Source organism: Lithobates pipiens, unplaced genomic scaffold, assembly GCF_037356315.1.
Source record: "Lithobates pipiens isolate NorthernLeopardFrog02 unplaced genomic scaffold, aLitPip1_a1.2 Scaffold_8, whole genome shotgun sequence".
Lineage (NCBI taxonomy): Eukaryota > Metazoa > Chordata > Amphibia > Anura > Ranidae > Lithobates > Lithobates pipiens.
The window spans coordinates 480,450,868-480,462,896 of NW_027507903.1; the positions used below are offsets into that span (position 1 = coordinate 480,450,868).

At 42.7% G+C, this 12,029-nt stretch overlaps 1 protein-coding gene across 5 annotated transcripts in view; it reads left to right on the plus strand.

The window, feature by feature from the left end:
- Positions 1-5,686, plus strand: part of BORCS5 (BLOC-1 related complex subunit 5) — a 28,073-nt gene extending 22,387 nt beyond the window's left edge. For all 5 annotated transcript variants that reach the window (XM_077468813.1, XM_077468809.1, XM_077468812.1 and 2 more), the window contains 2 exons: positions 1,507-1,664; positions 4,081-5,686. In XM_077468813.1, the coding sequence (XP_077324939.1) occupies positions 1,507-1,664; positions 4,081-4,311 (389 nt within the window). In that variant the 3' untranslated portion in view covers positions 4,312-5,686. The remainder of the gene's footprint in view (positions 1-1,506; positions 1,665-4,080) is intronic.
- Positions 5,687-12,029: the final 6,343 nt, after the last annotated feature.

Below are 12,029 nucleotides of genomic sequence, written 5' to 3' on the forward strand. Positions count from 1 at the left end.
AGAAGAGCTCCAATAGTGTAAAACCTTTCTATTTTGTTAAAGTGGTGTCCCCCCCCAAAAAAAAATGATTAAAATTCCTAAAAACTCGCCTCTAAATGCCTGTTGCTAGGGGGTCCCTCACAGTCTGCCTCCTTCAGTGTCCGGGCACCTGACGTCACTTCCCCCTCGGCGCAGTCAGTCATCTGGGACACGTGACAGGTCCCAGATGACAGTAAGAATGCTGGCGCCACCGAGCGGAGCGAGGAACGAGCAGGGCTTCGTTCTCCCGCATCGCTGGACCCTGGGACAGGTAAATGTGTGATTATTAAAAGTCAGCAGCTGCAGTATTTGTAGCTGCTGACTTTAATTTTTTTTTTTTTTTTTTTTTAAGGGGCACCCCACTTAGTCACCCTAAAAAAACAATCCACAAGCTTAAGTGCTGGTTCACACTACAGCGACTTTGGATCCGACTTGTAAATCCTCAAGTCGCCCCAAGTTGCTGGACATAAGAAATGCCATAGAAGTAAATGAGAGCTGTCTTAATGTGCACTACTGAAGTTGCTCCGACTTCAGAAAATGTTCCTGTACTACTTCAAGGCTTGTACCCATAGATTTCAATGGAAGTCGCCTCCAAGTCGGATCTCCGTCTATACTGAAGCGACTTTACAGGAAAAAGAAAATAATTTACCCAGGTACTTCCCACGTTTACCCAGGTGTCGTCCTCCCTCCCACTGAGCTGATTATGCTGTGATTGGCCACAGCCAAAGTCACCTGTCCTGGAGGCAACTTTAAGTTGCGCAAATTTGCACTGAAGTCGTCTCCAAATTGCCTTGAAAAGTCGCACTGTAAGTCAGATTGCCCCTGTGTGAACCGGCACTAACCAGCTATATTATATAGTGATCGCTGTGTAGTATAAACAAAAAAATGTGCATTAGAAACTGCAGCAAGTCAGGCAAAGCCCATTTAATTTAATTTCCTGGCTGAATGATGTTCAGCATAATTTAGCTCTTTCCTCTACAGCCTGCCTGTTGCAGACCTGCCCCTTTAATTCATTGGATTTCATTTCTTTCAGTTATGGATGCATCACATGTGAGTGTTACATAGATAACGGCTCATAAAGGTATTAGTATATTTACATAACTCCCTCTAAGAGGCAGCCCACTGGAGTACTGAGTGCCATGATATTTTCAGTAGCTATAAACAGAACCCTGCAGGCTCTTACCTGCTATAATGTGTCTAAACTGCATAGAGAAGCACAGGGGTGTAGTGATGTCAAATGTCTAAAATAAGGTAAGTAATGACATTTCATTAGCATGTTGATGATAAAAGTAGAAGGGAGAACCAGAGAAGGCAAAATATAAGAGGATTATACTTCAGCTTAAACTTGTGCAAGAGCGAGTATCCAAAGCTTCAATTATGGCACTGCCAGTTTTAATGAAAACCAAATGGTAAAGAACCGACTTTACAGTCTTAATGCATCTTGGTCTTAATCAAGTCTTGCTTACCTCTCCTCTATCTTTCTTACAGGTCTTCTGAGCGGTCAGACCTCCCCACCCAACGTACGCCTGGAGCGTCTCGACTCCCCGCAGGTGCTGCAGCTCTGTGTGCGCTACCAAGACCATCTACACCAGTGCGCAGAGGCAGTGGCCTTCGACCAGAACGCACTGGTGAAACGTATAAAAGAGGTAAGCACAACACCGGAGAGGAGCGTGGTAGGGTGTGTATACAGCTGACATTATTACATGTGATCGTACTCATGATGACACTCTAGTTTCCTGTGACAACGGTGTTTTCATCTAACTGATCGTATGGGCACTCATGGATGTTTTCTTATGAGTTGAATTTAAGCAGGACCATGAATAACAGTAGTGACCCAGTTAATAATAATAAAAAATGGTGCGCTAATTCAAGAAGCTATGCAGCCAAAATAGTCATTCATGCATATTTGCCTATACCCAATTTAAGAAAAAAAACAATAAAATGCAATAATATGTGATATGTGACACGGTGATTGAAGTGCGCTAATTCAAGAAGCTATGCAGCAAAATTTAGACAAATATGCATAAATGACTGTTCCTACTTTAGAAAAAGCTAAAATTGCAGTAATATGTTATAATATGTGAAACCGTGCACTAATTCAAGAAGCTAAATGGCAAAAATAGACAAATATGCAAGAATGACTATCCCTAATTAAAAAAAATAAATTTAAAAATACAGTAATGGGCCTCATGAAAATAGGTACTTTCATGCACCCAAATGTTAATTATGACTGTTTTTCCATGCCTGGAACACTTAGCTGCTGTGTACAGCTGCCCATAGTATTGAACGGCTGTATGTAGGTTTGCACTGCTACTTGCCTAAACTCCCACAAACATAAAGCCATATGCCCCTGGACACAGACTTTCTGCTTTCAGGGTTGTATACCCATATTCATGCATGAGTTTATGCAAAAAATATGTAAACTTATATATAGCTATTATTATGGGCAGCTGTATGCACCATCTGTATCTCCTGGGCACTGAAATAAGCCCACAATTTGTTAGATGCCCAAAAAGCATGTAGGCTGGATTCACACAATGTGCATTGCGTTCAGCGCGCTTTACGTCAGGGTTTACACTTTTTTTTTTTTTTTCAATGTTTTTATGCATACTTTAAGAAGTGTATTAATACCCGTTTATGCGTGTCTTGTGATACTTTGCTAGGTTCTGTTAGCCAAAGTAATGCTAAGTAAATTTGAGGTTACCTTGGAAGTGGCTACTTGCCATGTGCTGGAAACATGATAAAGAGCAAGTGACATGCATGTACATGTGCTGCCATTGCCATCCATAGGGCATCTAACTCTTGCTGATGGGCTAAAAAATGGGCTTGAACATGTTTTCTTAGTGCAGAGCACAGATGTGAACTAACATCATAAACAATGGTAAAGCTTTGTGCAGATGTTGACGTGTTCGTGTGTGTGTTTAATCACAAAGGAATGAAGGGTTCCATATGCACTTGACATGTGGAGTTGAAGCGTGTTCATATGCATTTAAAGCGGTTTTCTTCCACAGCAGAAGCCAAAATACTTGTTTTTTTATTAACAAGCGCTGCAGCACACTATGGTGGGTTGTATAGCATTGCAGAGGGTTATGCTGCTTTTCATATTCAGTCCCCCCCCCCCCCCCCCCCCGTACACATCAGTGCAGCCCGTTTGTGTGAATTGGGTCTACAGGAAACAAAAGAAGTCAGTTTGTCATTACACTGAGCCTGCGTTGAGCAACGCAGCCCAACAGACAATGTCAACCCCCAAATTCAATGTTGTTCAGTTTAAAGGGGAGCTATCTACATGGAAGCTGCTATTACTGGCTTGCATTTAAAAGGAAATACCTACAAGCTGTTACCCTTATACTATTATCTTGTCTCTTTCTCTGCAGTTAATCTTTATACAGGGCCTCCCTGTGACTGCATGTGTAAAGCAATTCAAATTGGCCATGAATATTTGGCAGCTATAGGTGGATGGAACAAGTCCTTGTGCTCTGATGTCCTCGCCACTAGAACTTTGACATTAGGCATCTGTTGAGTTCCAGGCTCGTTCACACTTACATTCAGTGTTGGGCTGTGTTGCTCAACACAGGCTCAGTGTAATGATAAATTTACTTCTATTGTTTCCAGTAGACCCAGTTAACACAAATGAGCTGCATTGATGTGCACTGGGTGGAAACTGAACATGTTGCGTATGAAATGCAGCACAACCCTCTTTTGAGGCTGAAGTTCAGCTTTAAGCTTCCACATTTTATAAGGTTAGAAACTTTAGACTCTACAAAAGGGAGATAGACAGGCACTGCCAGACTAAAGATGATCAGAAATGGCAGCCAAATATTCACAGCCAATTGATTTACACAGGCAGTCAAAGGGGAGGCCCTGTATAAAGATTAACTGCACAGAAACACAGGATGACGGTATAAGGATGACAGCTTGTAGACATTTATATTTTTAAAAGCATGCCCGTAATGGCAGCTCCCATGTTTCTATACAGATCGGTCCCCTTAAATTGAACAACATTTTTTGGGTCAGTTTTTTTGGGCAAATTGTAAGTATTTTCTTTTCTTGCTCATGTGACAGATGGACTCTTCTGTGGACACCCTGTACAGCTACATGCAGGAACGCCAGAAACGTTTTGCCAAATATGCCGAGCAGATCCAAAAGGTGAATGAAATGTCGGCCATTTTGAGACGGATTCAAATGGGGATTGATCAGACGGTGCCACTAATGGAGAAGCTGAACGCTATGCTGCCTGAGGGCGAGAGGTTGGAGCCCTTCTGCATGAGTCCAGACAGGGAGCATAAACCTTAAAGGCCGTATCTGTTTATCACATATTGCGCCAGAGAAAAGCAAGTTAGATCGTTATTGGGCAACAGACAGAATTTCATGCGCCTCCTAAGGGCCCCAAGTTGGAAGACACAAGGCTAGCTGGGATGATTCAGAATCCCAAGCCTGCTCCACTCTTGAGCTATATGAACTGCAAGGCTTTAAAAGTGTTGCACATGTCCCAGGCAGTTGAACTAAACGGTTTTATATAATTCCTGAAACTGTTAGAAATTTCATTGCATCCAGGAGACATTGCTTCCATCAAAATAGACTGATGCAAGACCTAAGTGGGCTGCCTTTTAAGAAAGGGACCGTTTGAGTAAATATTACAGCTGCCCATCCCCAGGGGCTATCATTCAGATCCTGGGAGTATAGAAGTATTGAAGCTGCCATTCTAAACCTGACCTCATTATTTAGTGGGTCACTAATCTGGAACAAGTATGCAGAACAGGAGTCCAGACATCATTGGCTGCATGCTTGTTCTAGTTAATACAAACAGCTGAATGATGGCACCCTCACAAGCCAAGTGTCATTACTTCCTGGCATCTGGGTGGTTTTGTTTTGGGAAAAATTTTATTCTTTGCCCCTTGATTAAGGTAGACCTTTCCCCATGTCTGTGAAAATGATTTCACTTTATGCTTGTTATCCAAGGTACTTACAAGCCCAGTGAATCCTGCATAGTCCTTTTCTGGGGTCATGTCTTACACATTACATGTTGCCATATACTCAGGAGCTCTTACATACCTATGTCATCTATGGCCCTGTGGCCTTCTAGAGTGTGTGACATGTATCCTAGGAGATTGGACATGAAAAAAGGCTTCACCCCCCCCCCCCCCCCCATTGCCTAGGTGGGGAAAAAAGTATGGTTTGACTGGTTGTATATATGTAGGTGGCAAAAGTATTGTGAAATCTGCTGCATCACGAGATCAGAGGGACAAATAATTTTCAAGGGATACAGTTTGCATTTTTGATTAGAGATCATTTGCATTTTAGAATGTAGTTACAATTTTTGTGACTTTCTACCTCTCTTTTGTTTGAATCTTCAATTTTCCTTGAGGAGAGGAGAAAGATTGTTCCTTTGCACAGCCACATTTCTGAGTGCCCCTCTGTCATCGTAGACCCTAGACACCATCCAGTTCCTGAAATCTTTCTTCATCCTGAAGAACTGGGCACCACATTATCAATGACGTGGCAACTTTTGTACAAATGAGTGGGAGAGACAATTTGTGTGTGTAAATATCTAGCCAGATTTCTGTGATTTTTGTTTTAAGAAAATGATCTGTGACATTCATCTCCATCCATGCAAACTATCTTGTGCCCTTTGTCCAAGCACAGCTATTAAAATATTTATTATACCTTTTATCTTCAAATCCATGACTGACTTTTGGTGACAGTCTTCTAGACAATCTATAGGAAATGTTTGTCTGTCAGAAGATTTGTAACGGTATTGTACATTGATTGCACTTTTATGCCTCCCCCACTTACATTACTGTGGCATTCCGTCTAATCTTTAGCATATTTATGATCATCTTTAGACTAGCAGTACCCATTTTGAGCTCAATCTCCGATGTGTAGAGTCCATGTTTCTTCCGTTTATAGAAGGTAGAAAATTAAAGCTGTACTCCAGCCTCAACAGACCCAACTTCAGAGTGCCACTGCAAGCACCTTGTGGATGAAAGCAGCGTCTGCAGAAGATCGAACGTCCAGCTAGTAGAACTTTGAAAAGGTATGATACGAGGACCGGGTGTGGAGGCCTTACAAAGCCGGGCTACAGATTCCTGGTGCCACAATGTCCAGAAAACTTCCACTGACCTGATGGAGTGGGCACACTAATGTGCGGGAGCAAGATTTGTCCCTGAAAGTATAAGCTCTAGCGATCAGTTGAATTGGAAGCAGGATGTGCCTTCCAAGGTCTTGCAGATAGGGCAAAAAGGGAATAGAAGCTGTTGCTGTGAGGTAGACTATGGTGGTTGTATCTACTCTATGTCCAGGCAATGAAGAGCAGCTTCCTATAGGTGCTTTGGAGCAGAGCAAACGGTTGAAAGGAAAAGGTCTTCATTGAGGTAGAAGAGTGATACCACCTTAAGCTGGCCATAGATGTCGTTTCTTTTTTTTTTTTTTTTCTTGCTCAACCAGTGGGCTGAATTAAAAAAAAAAAAAAAAAAAAAATTAACAAATTCCTCCATCCACACAAACATGGATAAAGGAATTATTGACTTTGGTTGAACAGGGATGGCCCCACACTGATGGGAATTCAGACGGTTCCTGCTGAATTTCGATCCTTCTATGGCAAGCTTTAGAAATAAAGGCTGGTCTAGGGCAGTGTTTCTCAACTCCAGGCCTCAAGGCGCCCCAACAGGTCATGTTTTCAGGATTTCCATTATTTTGCAAAGGTGATTTGATCAGTTTCACTGCGTTAGTAATTACCACAGCCGTTTCATCTGAGGGAAATCCTGAAAACATGACCTGTTGGTGCGCCTTGAGAACTGGAGTTGAGAAACACTGGTCTAGGGCGTACAACTGCATTGTCAATGAGGAACGGCTCTTTACGAAAGAGAGCTGTCAACTTAGAAAGTTAGAGTTGATAGCAACCAAAAAATGCCACTTTGCAGAAGAGATCTAAGGCAGTGTTTCTCACCTGGGGGTTCTGCCACAATCTACCATTCATCACAAGCAGGTGAACGGTAGATCGCATCCCCCACATAGCTGACAGGCTGCAGAGCACAGAAGAAAACAACTGACACTGCTACAGGGAGGGAGAGGAGGACAGTAGAGCTGCGGGTGACTGAGGCTGGTAAACTGACCATGGTGTCAGGGCTCAGCAGCCATGATATACCGTGGTCAGTTTACAGGGGGCAGGGCATAGCCAGGCAGGATCAGTCAGATATTTCAAGTCCTACAAGGGGCCAAAAATATGTAGAATACTACATATCAGCCTAAACTGAGGAAAATTAATTTGGGATATTTATTATAGCAAAAAGTAAAAAATTGTTTGTTTTTCAAAACTGTCGCTCTTTTTTTTTTGTTTATAGCGCAAAAAATATAAACCGCAGGAGGTGATCAAAAGAAATCTCTATTTGTGGGAAAAAATTATCAAAATTTAATTTGTTGCATGACTGTGCAATTGTCATTCAAAATGTTACAGCACTGAAAGCTGAAAATTGGCTAGTTCAGGAAGGAGGTGAAAGTGCCCTGTATTGAAGTGGTTAAGGTTAACAGACACTTTAAGGTCCTGATTGTAGGAAGGCCAGAATGGCACAGTGTGATTACTGGGATTGAAGTGCCTGTGTTCAAACCAGGTAAAGAAGAATCTCTAGAAAAAGTAGTAGATCTCTCTGGAAGTAGCTTTTCTTGCTTTTATCAAGGTAGGAATGTCAGACTGTCTTATTGCTCTGAACTCCAGGATGTTTTTGGGGAGTTTGGCTTCCACCATTGACCATGTTCCCTTGACTGCGAGAGACTGGAACACTACTCCCCAGCCAGAAAAACTGGCATCTGTTTTGTTACACTTTCTAGTGATGAGGGAGAAATCGCATCCCTTTTGTTAAAGCCAGTCATGGACAGTTCAAATCTTGGCCGGTCCAGTAGGGATTTAAACCATGTAATGGCAGGCTGATTACAGCATGTCGGATTTTTCATGCTATAGCTGCTAGCGCTAATCACTGTGTGTTCTCTCAACAGGGACAGTTCCAAATTGTATACATTAAGGTAATAAAAAAAAAAAAAACCTTCTGTGTTACTGACTCACCCCCACTTAAACTTGCCTGTTCCCCAGCACGATCTATCTCTGTGCAGGAGAGTTGTGGCTCTCCTGGCTTTGTCCCTCCTCCCTCAATCAACTCCAGTGATGGAGGGGGCAGGGCCAAGTCCCACTGTCTGTCAATAGATGCAGCAGCGGGGCTCAGGAGCGAGCCTGCACAAGTGACCCTAAGAGAATTGGTTTCCTATTGGGGCACCTGAGAAGAGAAGCATTGGGGCTGCTCTGTACAATTCTATTGCACAGAGCAGGTAAGTATAGACCTGTTTGTTTTAGGAAAGAGATCCACCAAGCGAGGGAGGTCCTTGCTTGGCTGGACAGGGGCACGCTAGTAGGTCAAGGAAGGAGCATGCTTGTTTCAGGTCAACAAGAATTTGTGTTGGAGATATTTCAAATGAAATTGGGTGAATAGGACAGCCTTGAAGGAGGCTACCATGTGGCCTAGGATTTTCAATAAGAATCTTGTTGGCGGATGTCTCGATGACCTTGAGCAGGCGTGCTGGAGAGAGTATTTTCTTTTCTTGAAGCAAAACCTTTGCTTGGGATATGTCCAGAACCAGATACTTCAGGCAAAGAGGAGGCTGGAGAACAGTTTTTTTTTTTTTTTTTTTAAATTGATCACTCAACCTGAAACTTCTGCATTGTCCTAAGGACATTTGGAAGGTAGAGGAGTACTTGAGAAGAAGGTCATTCAGATAACATCTGACCTGGATGCCCTGAATTCTTACAAGGTATTAGGACCTTGTGAATACTGCAGGAGCAAAGGATAGGCCAAAAAGGCCTGCGACAAACTGGAAATGATTTTTTCACTGCAAAGTGCAGATATTGCTGATGGCGTTGATAAAATGGAAATATGCAGACAGGCATCTTGTATGTCTATGGATGCCAGGTCTTCCCCTTGTCTAAGAGGCAATAACGGACCTTGCAAATTCCATGTGAAATTTTGGAATTTGAAGGTATTTGTTTAGAGGTTTTAGGCACAGGGCAGGAAAAATACCCTCACTGGGCTTAGGTACTGTGAACAGTTTTGAATAAAATCCGTAAAACTTGTCTTGTGGGGATATTGGTATAATGACTCCCTGAGACAAGAAACAGTGCAGGGTATTCTGCAAATTTAACTGCCCAGATTTTGGTTGATTTTGATAGAAGAAAAAGGATAAGGGGTGGAGCTCTTAACTGGTTTTTACCCCATTGAACCCACAAGGCTGAGATGTTTGTGACTCAGAGACAGGCAAATTAATGGATATTCCCCCCTCCCCCCACTCGTAGGTGTATAGGCACCCCTTCATTGGAAGGGCTTGGGGAAATACCTGGCGGGCTGAGTCTTACGCCACAAGGAAGGGTTCACCTTAGGTTTTGAAGTTGAAGCCTGGGTAGAGCAATTGGGTGCTCAGCATTTTGAAGAGATAGAGGCTCCTGGGGAAGGGGGTTTTTTGAATCCTCTGCTGTGAAAGTAGAACCTTCCCGCCTGTGACATATTTAATGAATTTATCAAGTGCCTCAGCAAAAAGATGGTCTCCTTCAAAGGGGTGTCTTCTAAAGGGCAACTTTGGCTATTTAAGCCACAAGATTCTGTGCATGCGAATGAAGAGAAGAGAAATTGAATTGCGTGTTCAAGGGCATCCACATAAAAGAACAGAACGGGAATAATTTGCTCAGTTAAGGCATGGTCCTCATGTATACAGGATCAAGTTGGTTTTTATTTGCATTAGTCCTCTTATCAGCAGTTTGACAGACAAAAATTGCAGCAAGAGCTGGTTGCAGAACCGTGCCTAGAAACATAAAGAGATCATTTAAGAGTGTAGCAAATGTCTTATCTGCAGAATCTTTGAATGAAGGAACATCATCAGTTGTTATAGCAGAGATGTTTAAGACTGAGATGGCAGGATCAACTACTAAAACAGACTTATTAGCGAATACTTTGCAATGATTTTCTGGATTGTGGTAGGAGAAGATAGTAATTATTTAAGCCATAAGGGAGTCTAGCATCTTGGGACACTAGCAAAAAAGCTGAAGACTCAAGAGTGGGGTAGGGTTATAGAGAAGGTGCCCAGACTGGCAGGTCCTCAAATTATTTGCTAGTGTCCAAACACCTGAGGGTAAGAGCCTATAAGCCAGTGTCTGAATACTCAGGTAGTGTCCTGTATGAATTACAAGGTTCAAATTCATGGTGTTGACCATTGTCACAGGCATAGAAAGCCAAAATTTTACATCGCCAGAAATATAGATGAAGAGAAATCTTCCAATAGGGGCATCTGGTGTGGTGATAAGTGTTGGAGGGGGTGTTCTCTTTGTAAAAGGAATGATACAATGGAACAAAGATGGCAAAAAAAAAAACCGATGGGGCAGAATGAGCTTAGGCCAGCTTCAATAATTACATTGGCTGAATTGAAACGCCTTTCCAAAATTTCTATATACAAGTGACCTAAAAGACACCCTGTCACCAGCTTAAAAAAGTGCAATTAAAAAGGAAAATTTTAAAGTTCTTATTTAGCAGTCTTTTGCCTTTCCCTAAAGCAGAAGAGCCAATGTGCTAGCACAGCCTTTGCATGTCATATCCCTCTTCCCTTCGGCAGGAGTGTCTAATTATTTTCTGTGCTGCTCCAGCTCCTTTACCCCCCTCCTATATAATACTTTATGTAAGCAGGCAGGGGTGGAACAAAAGGGAATACTATAGAGCAGGCATGTCCAAAGTCTGGCCTGTAGGCCAATCACGGCCCGCGTTGCGGTTTTGAATGGCCCACCTGGTTATTTGGACATATATCTTTTGTGGCCTGCCCCCAATGATCTCCCAGCGCCGGAGCCACAAAAGATATATATGCTGGCTGCCTTGGAGGAGGCAGGACGAGTACCATACACACAAGAGTATTTCCTGTTTACAGGGCAGCCTCTGAAATAGGAAGTCCCGTCTCCTATGCTGCCATTGGACGACTGTTCTGTCCATCGAAGGAGGCAGGGCCTTTTTATTAAAGAGGCCACCGATAAAACAGGAGTCTTTACTGTATGCAATCGTTTGGCGCTCATCCCACCCTCTCCAAGGCTGCAGGTGGATGGGCAGCAATCAGGCTGCACTGATGGTAATGGTGGGTGCTGCATTCCTGGTAATGGTTGGGCTACAGATGGGCACTGACCCTTACTTTGGTTCACAGTTCTTTAGTTAAAATGTAAGTTTTTTTCCCTGAAACTTCCCTCTTTAAAGTGAAGGTGCATGTTATACACCAATAAATACGGTATATCCACATAACACGCCCATGCTCATCTCTTTACTCACACACAGCCACAAAGGCAAGAAAACTCTCACTGGGCAGTGTATTAGTGCTCGAACGAACACCCTTAGACCAAATTAAGGGTTGAATGAATGTCAGGCAAAATGGTTGGCCCTCACGCATGTTCACTTCATCAAATCTGGCCCTCTTTGAACAAAGTTTGGACAGCCCTGCTGTAGAGTGTCACTTTAGCAACAACTCTGGCTGCTTACATCACATCTAGCAGCAGTCTGGTGGGGTGGTGGGGGGGGCAGTGTCTACTGGGAGGCTTTTAAAGAAAATAAAAATGCATAAAAACGTTAAAAGGGTAACTCCACTTTTGTAGGGGGGGCAAAAAAAAAATAGTGTAGATAAATGCGACTCAAGTCATATTGTAAATGAATGTTATTAAAAATTACCTTTCCCATCTATAGCACTGCAATTTACTGTAACATGCAATGTAATATGGCAACTTGGAGTCACAAAATGTGTACAGCCTGCCCCAGAAACATTTCCTGCTTGTGTGATTGGGTTACCGTTTTTCCAGAAGTCTGTACTAAGATATAAATCAGATTTTAGGCATCCCCTGCAACAAAAATTACATTTTTGGTGAGATACTACCAATAGGAAATCATGACTAAAGGGATACAGACCCTGCAATTTTCCTCATTAGCAGATGATTGATAATTATGTAGCCACTC